Source organism: Macaca mulatta, chromosome 4, assembly GCF_049350105.2.
Source record: "Macaca mulatta isolate MMU2019108-1 chromosome 4, T2T-MMU8v2.0, whole genome shotgun sequence".
Lineage (NCBI taxonomy): Eukaryota > Metazoa > Chordata > Mammalia > Primates > Cercopithecidae > Macaca > Macaca mulatta.
This window is the reverse complement of record NC_133409.1, coordinates 175,196,375-175,219,251: the sequence shown is the minus strand read 5'-3', so window position 1 is coordinate 175,219,251 and position 22,877 is coordinate 175,196,375. Positions and strand designations below refer to the sequence as shown.

General features: G+C 43.7%; 1 protein-coding gene across 1 annotated transcript; it reads left to right on the top strand.

The window, feature by feature from the left end:
• The first annotated feature begins 17,753 nt into the window (after positions 1-17,753).
• On the top strand, positions 17,754-19,783 carry LOC144340757 (phosphatidylinositol 4-phosphate 5-kinase type-1 alpha-like). Its single transcript, XM_078001359.1, has 2 exons — positions 17,754-19,434; positions 19,690-19,783. Exons 1-2 carry the CDS (start codon positions 18,086-18,088, stop codon positions 19,781-19,783), a joined length of 1,443 nt encoding a protein of 480 aa, XP_077857485.1. The 5' UTR covers positions 17,754-18,085.
• The last annotated feature ends 3,094 nt before the right edge of the window (positions 19,784-22,877 follow it).

Here is a 22,877-nt window from a genome sequence, read left to right as displayed (position 1 = left end):
CTAAGACGTCACTAATTTTAAGATGATGACAGACTTTGGGGGAGCTAGAGAGAAAAGGAACACTCCCTCATGAAATACAGATGCTCCTTGACTTACAATGGAGTTACATCCCAATAAGCCCATTGTAAGTTGAAAATACCAGATGTTGAAAATGCATTTAATACACCTAACGTACCAAACATCATAGCTTAGCCGAGCCTACCTTAAGCATGTTCAAACACTCACCTTATCCTACAGTTGGGCAAAAATCTTCTGGCAATGCAATACACTGTTGAGTATTAGTCATTTAGCCTTGTGATTGCATGGCTGATTGGTAGCTGTGGCTCACTGGTGCTGCCCAGCATCCAGAGAGATTACCGTACAGAACATGGTATTGCTAACCCAGGGAAAGAGCGAACTTCAAAATTTGAAGTACAGTTTCTACTGAGTGCCTATCACTTTCACACCACTGTAAAAATGAAAAATCATTAAATTGAACCATCATCAGTCAGGGACCACCTGTATAAATATCCACTGTAAGATATTATTCCACTTCAGCAAAGGGAGCATGCAAAAAATTTGAGTGCACCTCAAATTTCAGAAAATACAGTAATATGGTAGGAATTCAGATTGTCTTTACTTCTTTTTAACTTTCAGATGATTTGCCTTAAATGTGTTGAATGTAATCACTTTCACCTTACACAATTTTCTTTTCCAAAAATATGATGGTCTGAAAGCAGAACTGTATTTATAATAAAATGTCCAGATTGGGGTAAAGTGGCTGAGATAAGACAAGGGCCAATTTCATTCTATAATAAGCAGTCTGAAAATTCTAAAAAAACACTTAATTTTCTACATTAACTGAATTTTGGAAGGCAATTTTTCACTAACCACATCTTAACACATTGTAGACTAATAGAAACCAGCTTTTTCTCATATATACATGTAAAATGCAGGCCTTCTATGGAGCAAGGAGACCTTATTGTCCCATTGGGCACTATTTTACTGTGTGAAGAAAATCACTGAGAACAAGACACTATCATCAAGCCTATACAGTATCAGCTTAATGGACATGAAAATAGGGGGAAACGGGAATAATATCAAAGGATGTAAATACTCAGAGTGATTTCCATGCAGAAGCTGGTGTTAACGAACAGAAACACTGAGGCCTCTCAGGGCAGCAGCTCATGGAACAGCCCCTGATCCCAATGCAGCAAGGGATGGATGGTGGGTCGCTTTGCCAGCAGCCACCTGCAACCCTAGGGCTTTTAGACGATGGCATCACTTCCCACCTGTCCCCTAGATGGCTGGCCCAAAGGAGGCAATATCCACAAAATTCATGATTATATTTTATGGCTCTGTGAACGAAAATCCCCTTATAACAAGTAAGTCAACCTTCTCTCTTTCTGATCTTGAAATTTCTTTGGGTTATCTATGCGAAATTAGCAAACCACCCAGTGCAAGAAATGGCACTATTGAGTTCAGATGGCGAATCACAGCCTTGCTTAGACCAAGAGACTAAGAATGCTGCAAGCAAAGTGTGTGGTCCTTACCCAAGCCTAAACAGTCTAGCTAAGCTTCACCTTGACTTGCTGGAAACCTGCTGAAAATAGGCTGTACGATCAGGCTTTGATCGAGGTAAGACTCACACTCTGACGAGGTCCCTCTTTTCAGGAGGTTTAAGTTACCAACATTTAAAAACAAACCTATCCACATATTATGAAAAAGGGGTGCTGTAAAATCTGAAGCAAAGAACATTCTGCCTTTCTGTAGATGACCTAATTAATACAATACCATGATAGATGCCTGATAAATACTTCTGGAGATGATGCTGATTATTTTATAGTGCTGTCCAAAAGTGAATAGGTGTTAAGTAAGGGGAAAAAATATACAGCCGTCCCTTGGTATCCATGGGGATTGGTTCCAGGACCTCCAGTGGATACCAAAATCTGTAGATGCTCAAATCCCTTATAGAAAATGGCGCTATATTTGCCTAAAATCTATGCACGTCCTCCTGCATCCATTAAAAATCTCTAGATTACTTCTAATACTTAATATGGTCCAAATGCTATGCAAATAGTTGTTATGCTGCATTGATGCTTATACGTGTTATTTTTTGTTATTGTATTGTTATTTTTTTAATTGTTTTTTTCTGAATTTATTTTTTTCTCCAGACAGAGTCTTGCTCTGTCGCCCAGGCTGGAATTCAATGGCGTGATCTCGGCTCACTGCAACCTCCGCCTCCTGGATTCAAGCAATTCTCCTGCCTTAGCCTCCCAAGTAGCTGGGATTACAGGCACACATCACCATGTCAGGCCAATTTTTGTATTTTTAGTAGAGACAAGGTTTCACCATGTAGACCAGGTTGGTCTTGAACTCCTGACCTAATGATTCACCCACCTCGGCCTCTCAAAATGCTGGGATTACAGGCATGAGCCACTGCGCCCAGCCTTTTCTGAATATTTTTGATCCACACAGTTGGTTGAATCTGCAGATGCAAAGCCTAAGGGTAGGGAGGGCCGACAGTACTGTATTTATACATGGTGTAATTAAGTTACTTAGTACTGACATGGGAGCTTTCATGTTGAATTGTAAGTCATTAGGTAAATATTAACTATGTATCAAAATTCTTATAAAAAAGCAGGTTATGAAATTTGCTTTGAGTCACTGTTGAAGAACAAGCTCTGTGACTTTGAAAAATGATGAAACAGAACTCATCTTCCTTACTCCCCACTGTCCCTGAATTAATAATGGTTAATAACACTGACATTGCCATTCAGGACTTACACTGTACTTTAGCAGTTAAGTGATGTATAGTACAATACTGAGCTTGTAATGAAAACAATCACTAGTTTAGTTATTATAAAATATGTCTATGAGACTATGAAAGGCATTTTTATCACAAGTTTACAACAGAATCTTTAAAGGTGATGTTTACCTGTGCATCTAATGACTTGGGCTAAAGAAGGCTCCAAAGCAGTGTAGCCCATCTCTGCATCTAAATGGTATAAGGCAGGTGAGCCCCAAAGTGGGACTTAGCCCACAAGGGTTCTTGGCTTTGCCCAGGAAAGAATTCAAGGGTATGCTGGAGGTAGACAAAAACAGCTTAACTGAAGCAGCAGTGTCATACCTCCAGGACTGCTCCTGCATATCCGGGCAACCCCATAAGCAGAGAGAAGCCGCTCAGGGCAGCTTTGCAGTCGTATTTATACCCACTTTTAATTATATGCAGATTAAGGGATGGTTGATGCAGAAATTTCTAGGAAAGGGGTAGTAACTTTTGGGTCATCGGACCATTGCCATGGAAAGGAGCGGTAACACCCGGATGTTGACATGGCAATGGTAAACTGACATGGCACACAGGTGGGCATGCCTTATGCGAAGCTGCTTCCGCCCTGGTCCTCTTTTAGCTAGTCCTTAATTTGGTTCAGTGTCTGAGCCCTGTCTCCTGAGTTGAGTTCCGCCTCCTACCTCATGAAGGCAAGGTTAGTGAGTGGAACAATTAACGCTAGTTTCAGAGGCTCTTTAGGCAGCTCAAAACAAGCAGGTCCAGTCCTAGGCTATTGTCAATTGCCTCTCTAGGTTATCAACCCCATCCTTTGAGAGTCAAGGATGTGTCAACCATCGAGAGAATGATTTATGTGACAATCAAACCCTCACCTTGTCAGATAATCATGCATTTTTTTTCCCAAGAGCAATGGAAAGTGAGCAAACTCTTCAAGATGAGCTGCTTGCATTCTTTTTTTTTTTTTTTTTTTAAAGTTAAGTACTCTTAAGGTGACGGCAAGGAGTGGTGGGGGGAAATTAAGTACTCTTTACATGACCCAGGAGTAAATGAGATCCTTTTGGCAAACCTCAGAATGTTGGATCATGTTGACAGCATGGACTGGGCAACCAGGAAACCATGTGCGAATTGGCTGCTTCATCCCTTTTTCCTTTTCTGCGTCTGCCAGGTGGGGCCCTGAGTTCGGAGCACGTCTGGCTCTCCGCGGCATCCTGCCTGTTATCTCTGTCTGGCAAACCACCACTCCGTGCTCCCAGAACTTCAGAGCCTTCCAGGGCACTGATGATAAGTTATTCTCAGCCCGCTGTGCCAAAGGTTTTTTTGGCCGAGGGACTGAGGAAGACCATTGTTGTCGCTGGCTGTTATCTCTCGAGCCGACTCCACTTGGCAGAGGCACAAGTCCATCTCTCTGGTGTGGAACAAGGCGCTGGGCTCTAGATGAGTCAACACGTTAATAAACAAGAGGCATGGAGGAAATAGCAGCCAGTCTCGAAAACAAAAAAAAGAAACATTTTGAAGTATACTGGATGCCGAGATGTTTGTCCTCCATAGTGCAATCCTGCTTTATCTCACTCCACAGCCTTCCTATCAGAGAAATGGGGAAGTTAATAGTTTATCAAATGTGAATCGGCTGTAATGTTTATGCATGACTTACATAGCATGGAAAGTATTTTTTGGTGCTGGGGGTACTGTTTTCTTTCATTGCAAATTTATATCTTTGTCATTCATCTCCCTTTTCGTCAGACTACATATTTTAGGAAGTCTTCTGTCTACCAAGACGTTTATTGTCTCCTGAACTTATCCCCATGCCATCAGGGAAACCACCCCGTCTGTGGCTCGGCAGCGCTGGGAGTGAGATAAAAAAACACCAAGCTTTCCCCTAGTGTAGACAGAGAAGGAGGATGGAAACCCTGCTCTGGGGAAGGTCCTGTCTCTGAAGCAGAAGATCAGGGCAGAGGGAGAGCATGCTGTACCACACGTGTGTTCCCTGCAAGCACAGCGTGGTGCTGTCACGTAAACACTGGCCACGGCAACCAAGCAGCCACAAAGCCCTGCCTCTCATCACCTGCATGGGTCACTGTGATGGCTCACACCAGGTGCACCAACACCACACTCTGGTGATTTAGCAGGAACCCACAGATTCTACAAGAGATGGGAGCTCAACTGTTGAAAACACAGTGTGTCACCATTAGGATTCTTGGGGAAATGCAGGTGGAGGAAACCAACTCTAGTCCCAGGGCAACCTTTGCTTCCAGAGATCCAGAATGTACAAGAGTGTTCCCTAAGCTTGCTCTGGACTGGGAACACAGGGGAGACAGGGCTTCCTAGGGTGACTCACAGACACCTTGTAGTAATCCTGTGTTGACAGTCGTAAGAAGGTGACCATACCTCTGTTTCCTCCAGAAAATCCTGGGTTCGTCCTGCCATATGTATTAGTGACGCCCACTTTCATGCTCAAAAGGTGTCTTCATTTGGATGACAAATGCTCCTCTCGTCAGTCCACTGCCTCATGGAACTAAAGATCAGCTGCACTGATGCCACAGCTCCACTATTAGGGCCACTTACCACCTGCACTTTCTTTCAGCAAATGCATGTTAAGCACCTGTGGGGCATGCCCTTTGCCTCCCACTGTGCTTGGCAGAGGACAACATGAATATGATGGGCCTCACCACAAGCCTTAGTCTAGTCAGAGAGACAGACACCTCAGTAGATGACTACAGAGCCCTGTGTTAAATGTGACAGCAGAGGCACACACAAAATAGGACCGCAGTGTCTCCTCTCAATGTCAGTTTAGTGAAAGAACTGCCCACTCATTTGAAGAATTATCTAGGGGATGTCCCAGCTTGCAAGTGGGGATGGTAGTGCTGGAGTCAGCAGTGTGAGCAGACAGAAACCCAGAAAGCCATGGACTAGGTGTGTTTCTTGCTGTGCTTTGGGAAGCGTCATCAACATCTGGAGAGCAGACTGTAAATGGGGACACAGAAGTGCTCACATTTTCCCCTAAAGATACGCATAATTTTGTGATTTAAATATTTACTTCTGTTAGTGCTTAGCTACTACAGAACATATAAAATAAATCTACTCTAAAGAAGTTAAGATCCAGGTGTCTTAGTCAATTTAAGCTGTTATGACAGGATACTATGATTTGGGTGGCTTATAGAAAAGAGAAATTTATTGCTCACAGTTCTGGAGGCTGGCAAGTCCAAGATCAAGGCCCTGACAGATTTGTTGTCTGGTGAGAGCTGCTTTCTGGTTTACAGATGGCACCTTCTCACTGTGTCCTCATGTGGTGGAAGGGGGAAGGCAGCTATCTTTTATAAGGGCACAAATCCCATTCACGAGGTCTCCACCCTTATAATCTAGACATCTCCCAAAGGCCTTACCTCCTCATACTGTCACCCTGGGGCTTAGGATTTTTCTTTTCTTTTCTTTTCTTTTCTTTGAGATGGAGCCTCATTCTGTTGGCCAGGCTGAAGTGCAGCGGCACGATCTCAGCTCACTGCAACCTCCACCTCCTGTGTTCAAGTGATTCTCCTGCCTCAGTCTCCCAAGTAGCTAGGTCTACAGCCATGCGTGACCACGCCGGGCTAATTTTTGTATTTTCAGTAGAGACAGGTTTTGCCATGTTGGGCAGGCTAGCCTCAAACTCCTGACATCAGGTGATCCACCCATCTTGGCCTCCCAAAGTGCTGGCGTGAGCCACCTCTCCTGGCCAGGGGCTTAGGATTTCAACATGTGAATGCAACATGTGACCAAGAGACTAATGACAAAACTGCTACAATCAAAGCATGCAGTCCTCACCCAAGCCTAAAGAATCTAGCTAAACCTCACCTTAGCCAGCCAAAAACTCGCTGAAAATATGTGTATGACAGCCAGTGAACATGACTTTGATCAAGGTAAGACTCATCACACTCTGATGAGGTGTCTCTCTTCAGAGAATTTAAGTTACCAACATATGAAAACAAACCTACCCACATATTACAGAAAAAGGGATGCAAATACTCAGACTGTAGCACTAGGCATGGAGTTTAGGATTAAAAAGGAAAACTTCTGATGATTCTATTTTTACTCATGCCCACTGGAGGCAGACCTTCCTCTCAGCAGTCTTTAGCACTGATGCAAAATGTGTAAAGTATTGAGTTTTCTCATTATCTTTTGAGTGGCTGAGTTGATATGCATGCATTTTTAAACTTTGTTCATTTCATGCTCTTTCTACGTAGAACATCTGATATGGTTTGGCTCCATGTCCCTACTCAAATCTCATGTTGAAATGTAATCCCCAGTGCTGGAGGTAGGGCCTGGTAGGAGGTGATTGGATCACGGCGGTGGTTTCTCATGGTTTAACACCACAGGGCCCTTAGTGCTTTTGTCACAATAGTGAGTGCTCATGAGACCTGGTTGTTTAAAAGTGTGTGGCACCTCCCCCTTCTCTCTCTTGCTCCTGCTCTGGCCATGTAAGACATGCCTGCTCCCGCTTCGCCTTCTGCCAGAATTGTAAGTTTCCTGAGGCTTCCCCAGAAGCTGAGCGGATGCCAGCATCACACTCCCTGTACAGCCTGTGGAACTGTGGGCCAATTAAGCCTCTTTTCTTTATCAATTACCCAGTTTCAGGAATTTCTTTATAACAATGTGAGAACAGACTAATACAACATCCCTCTCCCTCTTTTTCACTTGTTGAAAAGTGCCAATCTAAAGAACAAACAGAGAGGGAGACTCTCTAAAAGACAATTATGTTTATTTGGGAATAGGGGTTGTAATGGGAATATGCGTGCCATAGTCAAGTATGTGCTAATTCAGGGAGATTAATTTAAAAACCAGATTTAAAAGGCTTTTAAAGGAAAATGAGGATTACATAATTGTTTTGAGATAATTATCCATGGCTACAAGGATCAATAGCAAGGATGGTGCCAGTCTGAGGCTAGACAGGCAGTTGCTAGGCAGACGTCTTGACAGAAGTGTTTTTGTGTGTGTTAGGGTTGCAATGGCATTTGTACAGGGTTGTGGTTTTTGCAAAGTCTTTTGTGGTAGTTCTTGTTATCAGGCATTCATGCATGAGTGCCCTGCATTCATGGCCTTCCTCAGCTCTATTTGTCAGGGTTTTTAACACAAATGACTCCATTTTGATTCTGACAACTTTCACAATGGCAAATCATAAGACCAATTCACAGGTCGACTCCTTAAAAAAAAAAATCCCTGATCCTACAAGGCAGGACTGGTCCTAATCTTATTCTGTACATTAATCCTTGATAGCATTTGTAATATGTTAGTGGATTGACTTTGACAAGTTGAGAGAAGAAGGCTTCAGTAGATCAAACTTCTCAGAGCTAAAGGAGGAACTACATAACCAGCACAAAGAAAGGACAAACCTTGAAAAAGAATTGATGAATGGATAACTAGAATAATCAATGCAGAGAAGACCTTAAAAGAACTGATAGAGATGAAAACCATAACATGAGAACGACGTGACAAATGCACAAGCTTCAGTAACCGACTCGATCAACTGGAAGAAAGAGTATCAGTGATTGAAGGTCAAATGAATGAAATGAAGTGAGAAGTGTAGAGAAAAAAGAGTAAAAAGAAATGAACAAAACTTCCAAGAAATATGGGATTATGTGAAAAGACCAAATCTACGTCTGATCGGTCTGCCTGAAAGTGACAGGGAAAATGGAACCAAGTTGGAAAACACTCTGCAGGATATCATCCAGGAGAACTTCCCCAACCTAGTAAGGCAGGCCAACATTCAAATTCAGGAAATACAGAGAACACCACAAAGATACTCCTCGAGAAGAGCAACTCTAAGACACATAACTGTCAGATTCACCAAAGTTGAAATGAAGGAAAAAATGTTATGGGCAGCCAGAGAGAAAGGTCAGGTTACACACAAAGGGAAGCCCATCAGACTAACAGCAGATCTCTCGGCAGAAACTCTCCAAGCCAGAAGAGAGTGGGGGCCAATATTCAACATTCTTAAAGAAAAGAATTTTCAACCCAGAATTTCATATCCAGCCAAACTAAGTTTCATAAGTGAAGGAGAAATAAAATCCTTTACAGACAAGCAAATGCTTAGAGATTTTGTCACCACCAGGCCTGCCCTACAAGAGATCCTGAAGGAAGCACTAAACATGGAAAGGAACAACAAGTACCAGCCATTGTAAAAACATGTCAAAATGTAAAGTCCATCGATGCTAGGAAGAAACTGCATCAACTAACGAGCAAAATAACCAACTAATATCACAATGACAGGATCAAGTTCACACATAACAATATTAACCTTAAATGTAAATGGACTAAATGGGCCAATTAAAAGACACAGACTGGCAAATTGGTAAAGAGTCAAGACTCATCAGTTTGCTGTAATCAGGAGATCCATCTCACATGCAGAGACACACATAGGCTCAAAATAAAGGGATGGAGGAAGATCTACCAAGAAAATGGAAAACAAAAAAAAGCAGGGGTTGCAATACTAGTCTCTGATAAAACAGACATTAAACCATCAAACATCAAAAGAGACAAAGAAGGCCATTACATAATGGTAAAGGGATCAATGCATCAGGAAGAGCTAACTATCCCAAATATATATGCACCCAATACAGGAGCACCCAGATTCATAAAGCAAGTCCTTAGAAACTTACAAAGAGACTTAGACTCCCATACAATAATAATGGGAGACTTTAACACCTCACTGTCAACATTAGACAGATCAACGAGACAGAAAGTTAACAAGGATATCCAGGAATTGAACTCAGCTCTGCACCAAGCGGACCTAATAGACATCTACAGAACTCTCCACCCCAAATCAACAGAATATACATTCTTCTCAGCACCACATCGCACTTATTCCAAAATCTACCACATAGTTGGAAGTAAAGCACTCCTCAGCAAATGTAAAAGAATAGAAATTATAACAAACTGTCTCTCAGACCACAGTGCAATCAAACTAGAACTCAGGACTAAGAAACTCAATCAAAACCACTCAACTACATGGAAACTGAACAACCTGCTCCTGAATGACTACTGGGTACATCACGAAATGAAGGCAGAAATAAAGATGTTCTTTGAAACCAATGAGAACAAAGATAAAACATACCAGAATCTTCTGGGACACGTTTAAAGCAGTGTGTAGAGGGAAATTTATAGCACTAAACGCCCACAAGAGAAAGCAGGAAAGATCTAAAATTGACACCCTAACATCACAATTAAAAGAACTAGAGAAGCAAGAGCAAACACATTCAAAAGCTAGCAGAAGGCAAGAAATAACTAAGATCAGAGTAGAACTGAAGGAGACAGAGACACAAAAAACCCTCCAAAAAATCAAAGAATCCAGGAGTTGGTTTTTTGAAAGATCAACAAAATTGATAGACCGCTAGCAAGACTAATAAAGAAGAAAAGAGAGAAGAATCAAATAGATGCAATAAAAAATGATAAAGGGGATATCACCACCAACCCCACTGAAATACAAACTACATCAGAGAATACTATAAACACCTCTATGCAAATAAACTAGAAAATCCAGAAGAAATGGATAATTTCCTGGACACTTACACTCTCCCAAGACTAAACCAGGAAGAAATTGAATCCCTGAATAGACCAATAGCAGGCTCTGAAACTGAGGCAATAATTAATAGCCTACCAACCAAAAAAAGTCCAGGACCAGATGGATTCACAGCTGAATTCTACCAGAGGTACAAGGAGGAGCTGGTACCATTCCTTCTGAAACTATTCCAATCAATAGAAAAAGAGGAAATCCTTCCTAACTCATTTTACAAGGCCAACATCATCCTGATACCAAAGCCTGACAGAGATACAACAAAAAAAGAGAATTTTAGATCGATGAACATCGATGCAAAAATCCTCAATAAAATACTGGCAAACCGCATCCAGCAGCACATCAAAAAGCTTATCCACCATGACTAAGTGGGCTTCATCCCTGGGATGCAAGGCTGGTTCAACATACGCAAATCAATAAACGTAATCCAGCATATAAACAAAACCAAAGACAAAAACCACATGATTATCTTAATAGATGCAGAAAAGGCCTTTGACAAAATTCAACAGCCCTTCATGCTAAAACCTCTCAATAAATTCGGTATTGATGGAAAGTATTTCAAAATAATAAGAGCTATTTATGACAAACCTACAGCCAATATCATACTCAATGGGCAAAAACTGGAAGCATTCCTTTTGAAAACTGGCACAAGACAGGGATGCCCTCTCTCACCACTCCTATTCAACATAGTGTTGGAAGTTCTGGCTAGGGCAATCAGGCAAGAGAAAGAAATCAAGGGTATTCATTTAGGAAAAGAAGAAGTCAAATTGTCCCTGTTTGCAGATGACATGATTGTATATTTAGAAAACCCCATTGTCTCAGCCCAAAATCTCCTTAAGCTGATAAGCAACTTCAGCAGAGTCTCAGGATACAAAATCAATGTGCAAAAATCACAAGCATTCTTATACACCAGTAGCAGACAAACAGCCAAATCATGAATGAACTCCCATTCACAATAGCTTCAAAGAGAATAAAATATCTAGGAATCCAACTTACAAGGGATGTAAAGGACCTCTTCAAGGAGAACTACAAATCACTTCTCAGTGAAATAAAAGAGGACACAAACAAATGGAAGAACATACCATGCTCATGGATAGGAAGAATCAATATTGTGAAAATGGCCATACTGCCCAAGGTAATTTATAGATTCAATGCCATCCCCATTAAGCTACCAATGACTTTCTTCACAGAATTGGGAAAAAATGCTTTAAAGTTCATATGGAATCAAAAAAACCCTGCATTGCCAAGACAATCCTAAGCCAAAAGAACAAAGCTGGAGGCATCACGCTACCTGACTTCAAACTATACTATAAGGCTACAGTAACCAAAACAGCATGGTACTGGTACCAAAACAGAGATACAGACCAATGGAACAGAACAGAGCCCTCAGAAATAATACTACACATCTACAACCATCTGATCTTTGACAAACCTGAAAAAACAAGAAATGGGGAAAGGATTCCCTATTTAATAAATGGTGCTGGGAAAACTGCCTAGCCATATGTAGAAAGCTGAAACTGGATCCTTTCCTTACTCCTTATACGAAAATTAATTCAAGATGGATTAGAGACTTAAATGTTAGACCTAAAACCATAAAAATCCTAGAAGAAAACCTAGGTAATACCATTCAGGACATAGGCATGGGCAAGGACTTCATGTCTAAAACACCAAAAGCAATGGCAACAGAAGCCAAAATTGACAAATGGGATCTAATTACACTAAAGAGCTTCTGCACAGCAAAAGAAACTACCATCAGCGTGAACAGGCAACCTACAGAATGGGAGAAAATTTTTGCAATCTACTCATCTGACAAAGGGCTAATATCTAGAACCTATAAAGAACTCAATCCAATTTACAAGGAAAAAACAACCCCATCAAAAAGTGGGCAAAGGATATGAACAGATACTTCTCAAAAGAAGGCATTCATACAGCCAACAGACACATGAAAAAATGTTCATCATCACTTGCCATCAGAGAAATGCAAACGAAAACCACAATAAGATACCATCTCACACCAGTTAGAATGGCAATCATTAAAAAATCAGGAAACAACAGGTGCTGGAGAGGATGTGGAGAAATAGGAACACTTTTACACTGTTGATGGGACTGTAAACTAGTTCAACCATTGTGGAAAACAGTGTGGCGATTCCTCAAGGATCTAGAACTAGAAATACCATTTGACTCAGCCATCCCATTACTGGGGATATACCCAAAGATTATAAGTCATGCTGTTATAAAGACACATGCACACATATGTTTACTGCAGCACTATTCACAATAGCAAAGACTTGGAATCAACCCAAATGTCCATCAGTGACAGACTGGATGAAGAAAATGTGGCACATATACACCATGGAATACCATGCAGCCATCAAAAAGGATGAGTTCGTGTCCTTTGTAGGGACATGGTTGCAGCTAGAAACCATCATTCTCAGCAAACCATTGCAAGAACAGAAAACCAAATGCCGCATGTTCTCATTCATAGGTGGGAATTGAACAATGAGAACACTTGGACACAGGAAGGGGAACATCACATACCGGGTCCTATTGTGGGGGTGGGGGGAGGGATAGCATTAGGAGATATACCTAATGTAAATGACGAGTTAATGGGTGCAGCACACCAACATGGCATATGTATACATATGTAACAAACCTGAACGTTGTGCACATGTACCCTAGAACTTAAAGTATAATAAAAAAAAAAAAAAAAATATATATATATATATATATATATAAATAAAAGCATTTAGTTGCTATGTAGTTAACGTATGTCTTGATATATTAGGGTTTACATCCTCCTAGGCTTCATGCTTCTCTTGCCTATTCTAGTTCCTTCTCCTGTACCTCCTTCCCCCTTCCATTATGCTTTCTTTTGAATTAAGTTGGTATTTTAAAATAATTTTCTCCCATTAGGTTGGCATTTTATTATCTTCCACTACTTTTTAGTTATAAAAATTACACCATGCAGGCCAGGCACGGTGGTTCATGCCTGTAATCCCAGCACTTTGGGAGGTCAAGGTGGGTGGATCACTTGAGTCCAGGAGTTTGAGACCAGCCTGGCCAACATGGTGAAACCCATCTCTACTGAAAACACAAAAACTAGCCTGGCATGGTGATGGGTGCCTGTAATCCGCTACTTGGGAGGCTGAGGCAGGAGAATCGCTTGAATCTGGGAGGCAGAGGTCGCAGTGAGCCGAGGTCAGACCACTGCACTCCAGCCTGGGTAACAGAGCAAGACTCTTACTGAAAAAAAAAAAAAATTTAATTTTATAAAAAGAAGCTAACATCATTAACACTTTTACTTCAAAATGCAAACGACTTTATAATACTTTAATTTTGTTTAGATCCCTCCTCATTTTTGTTGAGACTTTAAACAATTATGTTTTCAAATCCCAAAGCATAGCATTAATATCAGTTTTTGAAGAACAACATTCATTTGGATTTACTCATTTATTTACCCCATTTCTCCTGCTCTCCATTTCCTGCCCCATCTCTAAAAATCTGAGTCATTTTTCTCTTGCCCGAGAATGTTCTTTGGTGTTCCCTTCATTACAGGGATGCTTCTGGTAAATTCTCTCAGCTGTTGTTTACCTGAAAATGTCTTTGTTTCCTTGTCATTCTTGATAGTTGTTTTTGCTAGGGATAGAATTCCAAAATTCAAAGACTTTATTCTTCTGTCTTCTATTATTTCTTTCAAGAAGTTAGCTGTCAGTCTTATGATTCATTCTTCGAGGATAATCTCTCCTCACCTACTCTGTCACTTGGTTTGCTTTCAATCTTCTCTTTGCCTTTCAGCAGAATTTTACTATCAGTTTTTATTTATCTTATGTGAGGTTTACAATGATTCTTAAAACTGTAAGTCTTTCATCAATTTTGAAAAATTCTTAGCCATTATCCCTTGAAATGTTGCTTCTGTCTCATTTTCTCTCTCCTTTCCTTCCAGGACTACACGTTATGTTCTTTCACTGTATTCCCTATCTGTTCTTTTTTATGTATTTCATTTTCTCCCTCCCTTTCTTTTTTTTTCTTTTCTTTTTTTTTTTTGAGATGGAGCCTTGTTCTGTCACCTAGGCTAGAGTGCCATGGTGCAATCTTGGCTCACTGCAACCTCTGCCTCCCAGGTTCTAGCGATTCTCCTGCCTCAGCTTCCGAAGTAGCTTACAGGTGCCTGCCACCACGTCTAGCTAATTTTTGTACTTTCAGTAGAGACAGGTTTTCTTTTTTTTTTTTTTTTTTTTTTTTTTTTTTTTTTTGAGACGGAGTCTCGCTCTGTCGCCCAGGCTGGAGTGCAGTGGCGCGATCTCGGCTCACTGCAAGCTCCGCCTCCCGGGTTCACGCCATTCTCCTGCCTCAGCCTCCCGAGTAGCTGGGACTACAGGCGCCCACAACCGCGCCCGGCTAATTTTTTGTATTTTTAGTAGAGACGGGGTTTCACCGTGGTCTCGATCTCCTGACCTTGTGATCCGCCCGCCTCGGCCTCCCAAAGTGCTGGGATTACAGGCGTGAGCCACCGCGCCTGGCCTGAGACAGGTTTTCACCATGTTGGCTAGGCTGGTCTCAAATTCCAACCTTCAGTGATCCACTCACCTCAGCCTCCCAAAGTGCTGGGATTACAGGCATGAGTCACTGCACCCAGCCTCTTTTGTGTATCTTCTAAACTTTTATTTTTCTGTGCTTCATTCTACATATTTTCTTCAGATTTTCCTACTCAACTCCTTCTCTCTTTAGCTGTCTCTAATCTGCCATAAATCTTCCATTGAGTTTTTCTTTTGTTATCATAATTTTTAGTTGTAGAACTTTGTTTTTTTTTTTTAGCATTTCTAGTTCCTGCTTAAGTTGCCAATCTCATCTTTTATTTCTTTAAATATATTAGTCAGTGTTACTTTAAAATCTGTATAGGAGAATGACATTACTGAGATATGGCAGGATCCCCTGTGAGTCCATTTATATTGTCTATTGTTTCTCTTGGTGTTTAGTCACATTGTCTTGACTCCTTAAGTATATAATAATGACTGCCTGAATTCTGGACAGTACACATAAAAAATGAGAGAGAATTTAAGGGCTAGGACAATGATATATTTCTCCAAAGAGGAATATAAATTTGCTCTTTATAGACATCTAGGGATATTACCAATCTTGATCCCACCAGGGATTGAGGTGATTCACAGCTGAATTGCAGTGTCTGTGAGGGATGGTCTATTTCTATACACATTTACTCCCATGCTATATAGCCTTTCAGGGTCCCAATCCAAAGTTTTGGGAGGTTTGCCAGACTATTGTTGTATCAGACCCCAAACTCCGTTTTTTTGTTCCCTAGTCCACTGAGTTTGTCAAAAACTCTGCTAAGCATATCAGACTCTCAGCTACCTCTAATGGAACATGCAGAGGTCCCTAAGGAAACAGTGGGCCCAGATGCTCACCTCTCTGTACTTCTTTCTTTTCCCAGATCTCAGTACTAATTATTCACTAACTTCTTAGGACTCCAATGTATCCAACCAAGTTTTTTAAAAAATTTATTCTCTGAGGAAGGTTGGTTTAAATTGAGTAGTCTGCCATAATCAAAAGCAAATCCCCATTATAAATATTTTATTATCACAACTACTTGTCCATTCATGGTAGTATGCTGGGGGCATAGCAGCACACATGATAAATTTCATATAAATTAAGTGTACAATTTTTCTGTCTCATAAGAGAATATATTTGTGGCATTATTTGTTAGCATGTCATTATCACAGGTTTTGACAGGATGGTAGGGAATAGATATTATTCCTTAATTCCATAGGTTTTAGAGTATGGAAGGATCATGTAAATTCACCTAAACTCCTCCCTCCCCATTTCATAGAGGCAGTAACAGAGCCCCAGGGATGTGGAGTAATTTATCCAAGATCATACAATCAGCTAGTGGCACAAGCAGATTCTTAAATCAGTTATCACACTTCCTAGAGCTCTGAGTTCTTTCTTCCATGACACACTGAAGTGTTGTTTGAGAAAGCTTCTACACATGAATTGGAATTTCAAGGGTGTTTCTGAGACTAAGAGAGAAGTGAGGCTAGAGGACCGAGATGATAGGGCATTCAAGTCATTAGGTGCAACTTGAAAAAAAAAAAAGGCTTAGGTAGGAATGGGTTGATGAGGTAAAGAAACTGATGGATCGGCTGGGCACGGTGGCTCACGCCTGTAATCCCAGCACTTTGGGAGGCCGAGGAGGGTGGATCACCTGAGGTGGGGAGTTCGAGACCAGCCTGACCAACATGGTGAAACCCCATCTCTACTAAAAATACAAAATTACCTGGACGTAGTGGCGCATGTCTGTGATCCCAGCTACTTGGGAGGCTGAGGCAGGAGAATCGCTTGAACCCGGGAGATAGAGGTTGCGGTGAGCTGAGATCACGCCACTGCACTCTAGCCTGTGCAACAAGAGCGAAACTCCGTCTCAAAAAAAAAAAAAAAAAAAGGAAAAAAAAAGGAAAACTGATGGATGGAAGCGGCTGGGTTGGGCGATAAACAGGCCGTGGCTAGGGAGGACAGAGGCGGCGCTCACTTCTCGGGGACTTTTCATGCCTCGTTTGTTTGTTTTTTTCAGATATGGCTTGGTCCTGACGCAGCGTCCAAGCAGCCAGCTTGAGCTTAATCCTTTGTGAAGGGGAAGGTCTCCCCTGCGGAAAGCGGTTAAACTTGTGGAGGGGGTGCGCGGTGGGAGTTCTCCCCCATGCCAGGCGAACGGTGCGGCCTTGACCTGGTCCTGTAGCCGGCTCCACGGGTCTGAGGGAGGCCCCAGAGGGGACGGGGGAGGTAGCCCGGCTCCAGGGGTCTGAGGGAGGCCCCAGAGGCGGCGGGGAGGCGGCCCGGCTCCAGGGGTCTGAGGGAGGCCCCAGAGGCGGCGGGGAGGCGGCCCGGCTCGACGGGTCTGAGGGAGGCCCCAGAGGCGGCGGGGAGGCGGCCCGGCTCGACGGGTCTGAGGGAGGCCCCAGAGGCGGCGGGGAGGCGGCCCGGCTCCAGGGGTCTGAGGGAGGCCCCAGAGGCGGCGGGGAGGCGGCCCGGCTCGACGGGTCTGAGGGAGGCCCCAGAGGCGGCGGGGAGGCGGCCCGGCTCCAGGGGTCTGAGGGAGGCCCCAGAGGCGGCGGGGAGGCGGCCCGGCTCCACGGGTCTGAGGGAGGCCCCAGAGGCGGCGGGGAGGCGGCCCGGCTCCACGGGTCTGAGGGAGGCCCCAGAGGGGACGGGGGAGGTAGCCCGGCTCCAGGGGTCTGAGGGAGGCCCCAGAGGCGGCGGGGAGGCGGCCCGGCTCCACGGGTCTGAGGGAGGCCCCAGAGGCGGCGGGGAGGCGGCCCGGCTCCACGGGTCTGAGGGAGGCCCCAGAGGGGACGGGGGAGGTAGCCCGGCTCCAGGGGTCTGAGGGAGGCCCCAGAGGCGGCGGGGAGGCGGCCCGGCTCCACGGGTCTGAGGGAGGCCCCAGAGGCGGCGGGGAGGCGGCCCGGCTCCACGGGTCTGAGGGAGGCCCCAGAGGGGACGGGGGAGGTAGCCCGGCTCCAGGGGTCTGAGGGAGGCCCCAGAGGCGGCGGGGAGGCGGCCCGGCTCGACGGGTCTGAGGGAGGCCCCAGAGGGGACGGGGGAGGTAGCCCGGCTCCAGGGGTCTGAGGGAGGCCCCAGAGGGGGCGGGGAGGTGGCCCGCAGAACACGGGTTCTGTAAAGAGACGTGGAGAAGATTCGATTCCGAGAAGAGGAAGCGCCGGGTGGAAAGAGAACCAGGCGGCTGAGGGGGGCAGGGCGCTGCCAAGATGGCGTCCGCCTCCTCCCAGCCGTCGTTGGCGGTCGGTTTTCCATCCTTGGATCCCGGAGTCCCTTCCTGTACCGTGTCCTCAGCGTCTGGAATCAAGAGCCCCATGGCATCCGAGGTGCTCTATGCCTCTGGCATGCCCATCAAGAAAACAGGCCATCGAGGTGTCGATTCCTCAGGAGAGACAACATATAAAAAGACACCCTCATCAGCCTTGAAAGGTGCCATCCAGTTAGGCATCACTCACACAGTGGGGAGCCTGAGTACCAAACCGGAGCGTGATGTCCTCATGCAAGATTTCTACGTGGTGGAGAGTATCTTCTTCCCCAGTGAAGGGAGCAAGCTGACCCCTGCTCATCACTACAACGACTTTCGTTTCAAGACCTATGCACCTGTTGCCTTCCGCTACTTTCGGGAGCTATTTGGTATTCCGCCGGATGATTACTTGTGCTCCCTCTGCAGTGAGCCGCTGATTGAACTCTGTAGCTCTGGAGCTAGTGGTTCCCTGTTCTATGTGTCCAGCGACGATGACTTCATTATTAAGACAGTCCAACATAAAGAGGCGGAGTTTCTGCAGAAGCTGCTTCCAGGATACTACTTGAACCTCAACCAGAACCCTCGGACTTTGTTGCCTAAATTCTATGGACTGTACTGTGTGCAGGCAGGTGGCAAGAACATTCGGATTGTGGTGATGAACAATCTTTTACCAAGATCAGTCAAAATGCATACCAAATATGACCTCAAAGGCTCAACCTACAAACGCCGGGCTTCCCAGAAAGAGCGAGAGAAGCCTCTTCCCACATTTAAAGACCTAGACTTCTTACAAGACATCCCTGATGGTCTTTTTTTGGATGCTGACATGTACAGTGCTCTCTGTAAGACCCTGCAGCGTGACTGTTTGGTGCTGCAGAGCTTCAAGATAATGGACTATAGCCTCTTGCTGTCAATCCACAATATAGATCATGCACAACGAGAGCCCTTAAGCAGCGACACCCTTCAAGTGTCCGTTGACACTCAAAGACTGACCCCCCAAAAGGTTCTGTACTCCACAGCCATGGAATCCATCCAGGGAGAGGCTCGCCTGGGCGACACCATGGAGACCGATGACCATATGGGTGGCATCCCCGCTCAGACTAGTAAAGGCGAAAGGCTTCTGCTTTATATTGGCATCATTGACATTCTACAGTCTTACACATGTCTTAAGAAGTTGGAGCACTCTTGGAAAGCCCTGGTACATGACGGGGACACTGTCTCAGTGCACAACCCAGGCTTCTATGCTGAACGGTTCCAGCGCTTCATGTGCAACGCAGTATTTAAGAAGATCCCCTTGAAGCCTTCTCCTTCCAAAAAGTTTGGGACTGGCTCATCTTTCTCCCGGCGTACGGGCTCCAGTGGCAACTCCTGCATTACTTACCAGCCACTGGTCTCTGGGGAACACAAGGCACAGGTGACAACAAAGGCAGAAGTGGAGCCAGGTGTTCACCTTGGTCGTCCTGATGTTTTACTGTAGAATCCTCCTTTGGAGGAAATCAGTGAGGGCTCACCTATTACTGAGTCCAGTTTCTCACCTGTAGTTGGAGAGACTTTGCGTATGCTAACTACAAGTACAACCTTGGAAAACTTGAACGTGCAGAGTCAGAGTTCACCCATTAAGCGCAAAGCCTCAGAAGACCTGGTACGAGATTCTGCCTCTCTGTGATCCCAAGATGTCAGCCCTTGCCCCAGCAATGTGGAATTTTCTTCTACTTGGTCATCAAAAAAGGAGTGTAAAAGAAGCGAGGTGGGCTCTCCATCTTCTTCCTGAAGAAGAGCCTCCTCCTGTTCTCTGTCCTCATGAATGGGCATTAGTGCCTCGGACAGTTGAGGACCACAGCATCCCCTCCACTCCAGAGTTAGGTGGCACGGATTTTCAACTGGCTAACCTTGGCTTCCACAACTGAATTTTTTTCAGACCCCCATTCTTCATGCTGGAAATGAGATTACTAGACTTGGCAGTTTTCTTTCCCCTCATCTTTCACCAGGAACTGGACTCTTAATTTCCTCAGGACAGACTAGCTGGCACATTATCCCCACCTCTTTCTCTCTGATCCCTGGAAGAAGACCCCTGTAATCTCTGTAAAGGTTTTTGGGGGATAGGGGTGTTTAACCACCTCCCAACTTTTTTTTTCCCTGAAAAAAGGAAAAAGCGCACAGCACAAAATTTCAAGCCAGTTTCAGATACAAACTCCAGAAGTGTTGATGAGATGCCTATTCGTAGGGTTCTCTCAGAAGAGCCACAGCGTCTGTGAAGAGAAAAGTAGTGATTGCTCTGCCAGAAGCAGCACCTCTTTAAACTCCTCCTCTCTTGATGAATTTCTTGAGGCTGAAGGAATGGAGAGAGTGGGACGTGGGGTAATCTTTACGCCTTTTGTTAAAACATGAGGCAGCCATGGGTTGGGAGATCATAGCCCTTCCTAGGCAGAATCCTATTCACTGCCCGGCTATAATGATTATTACTGTTTTGCAATTTGAAATATATTCTGGTTGCTTTTCTAAAATATGAAGACTTACCAAGTGAATTTTAGATCATTCTCCAAAGGAGACTTTTTTGCTCTTTCCAGCTTTTCCAACAGTGTTCTCCTGTTTGTGGTGCTAAGGTGAAGAGGGGACACCTCGGTCTGTTTAACAGGCAGTCCATATCTATGAGGCCAGCAAATATTTTCTTAAACTCAAGGGGAGACAGTGGATTCTTGCCTCGGTGAGGTCATTGCTATGCCATATGTCCTACCCCCCTGTCTTCATGCAGAGAAGTTGGAAATGGGGGCTACATATGTCCTCTCCTTCCCATCTACAAGAGTTGTGGTTTTCCATCTGATCCTTCCACTGTTGTCAGGAGAAGAAGGGGGCCTGGTATCTCAGGCAGATTGTTGAATTCCTATTCTACCCCTTCTCTATCCCACCCTGCCTTGATAGTAGGTTAGCCCATACCCCAAATAACTTTTTATATTAGATACCCCCGTCAGTTTCTGGTGGCCTGTCTTTGCTGCCATGTTCTTTCTTACAAGAAGGAAAGAAACAATTCTTGCTATTTTTTTCATAATTTACTATTTATGATGTATTTATGTGTTTTATTAAGGGCAGAGTTCTGTAAGGGGTGGGAGGGAATATTTGAGGGAGGGCTGGGTCTTAGGGAAAGGAATGGGAAATCCACATTTTTATGAAGTATCTCTATTTGCCTCTACTTTGTATCATTCAGAAAAGGCAAATGCAATATAAAAGTGATATATGGTTTTAATGTAATAAACTTCAATCAGTTATTTAGAAAAAAAAAGACACTGATGGATCATTTTGATAACAATGAAGAAAGGAGACAGGGATAAGGAAAAGTTGAGGTTATCCTGTAAAGCATCTTAAAGCAGAAAGGAAGGCTCTTAGTTTGTAATTTAATACACCTGACTGTAATAATTTTAAAGCAGGAGTCAAGGAAGGAAGGCAGCTGACTATGCCATGTGTGTGTCAGCATAAGGCAAAGGCAGAGCAAGGTGAAAAGGCATGACCAGGAAAGATGATATTCATTGTCATAAATAAATGCAGAGAGAAATACATTTTTTGTGTATGAAAAAGAACTTTTTTCTGGACCCATATACTTTATAAGCATAGGGTACCACTTATTCTTCAAACTACCCAAACTAGTCATAGATGAATTTTCAATGTTTTTATATGAGTTCTTTCATGAGCCCAAAATACTATTTCTTACAGTGTGTCTTTCCATAACTTATCTGCTAATAAAGATACCTGCTAGAGTACCAGGAGCCTTAATGAGAGGCTTCTTTAATGTTATGTTACTAGCATCACTTCTGAGACACATTAATTCATCCACTCACATACTAAACCACTCATCTGAGAAGCACTTATTAAAATTTACGCTAGAACTAAGGAAACAGATAAAAGACACAATCCCTGATGCCAAGAAGTTGCCTGGCTTGCTGATGGAATTTCCTAGTACCCCATGTTATTCTTGGCTGTGCAAAAATTAGATTTTTAAACTTTTATTATTGTCTAAAATTATGGGTTATACCATTTAGAGAACAAAGCCTCACTACTGTTGCAGGTTGAGGTTACCATTGGGATATCAGGTATCAACACAGGCCCTATGACAGAATCTGTGTAAAAACTGTAGCCTTTGCATAAGGAAAAGTCTGTGTCACTTTTCCTAAAGCTGTGTGAAAACAGCAAAATTATATCCTCTTCTTTTTTTTTTTTTTTTTTTGAGATGAGTCTTGGTCTTGTTGCCCAGGCTGGAGTGCAATGGCTCTGTCTCAGCTCACTGCAACCTCCACCTCCCAGGTTCAAGAGATTCTCCTGCCCCAGCCCCCAAAGTAGCTGAGATTACAGGTGTGCACCACCACACCCAGCTAATTTTTTGCATTTTTAGTAGAGATGGGGTTTCACCATGTTGGCCAGGCTGGTCTCGAACTCCTGACCTCAGGTGATCCACCCTCTTTGGCCTCCCAAAGTGCTGAGATTACAGGTGTGAGCCACTATGCCCGGCCAATTATATCTTTTTATTGCTTTCAAAGATCTTCATGACAATAAAGAGAGCCAATGCTCTATCCCAGAAGGAAGAAAATGGCCATGTCACTTCTGAATGTTTGCTAGGATGCTAAGGTAAAAATGGGCTGAGGATATATGAAAGCTAAACTTCAGGTGGCACTGTTGCTTATAAGTCAGTGAAAATTAAGTCACATTAAACATTCAGTTCCTTAGACACATTAGCCACATTCCGAGTACTCAGTGCTTACATATGGCTAGTG

What these genes read in the sequence shown, in the direction of transcription:
- LOC144340757 (XM_078001359.1), top strand. Translation starts at nt 18,086, where the DNA reads ATGGCGTCCGCCTCCTCCCAGCCGTCGTTGGCGGTCGGTTTTCCATCC. An exon ending in AAGCCTTCTCCTTCCAAAAA is followed by an intron (nt 19,435 to 19,689) that starts GTTTGGGACTGG and finishes GCTAACTACAAG; the next exon opens with TACAACCTTGGAAAACTTGA.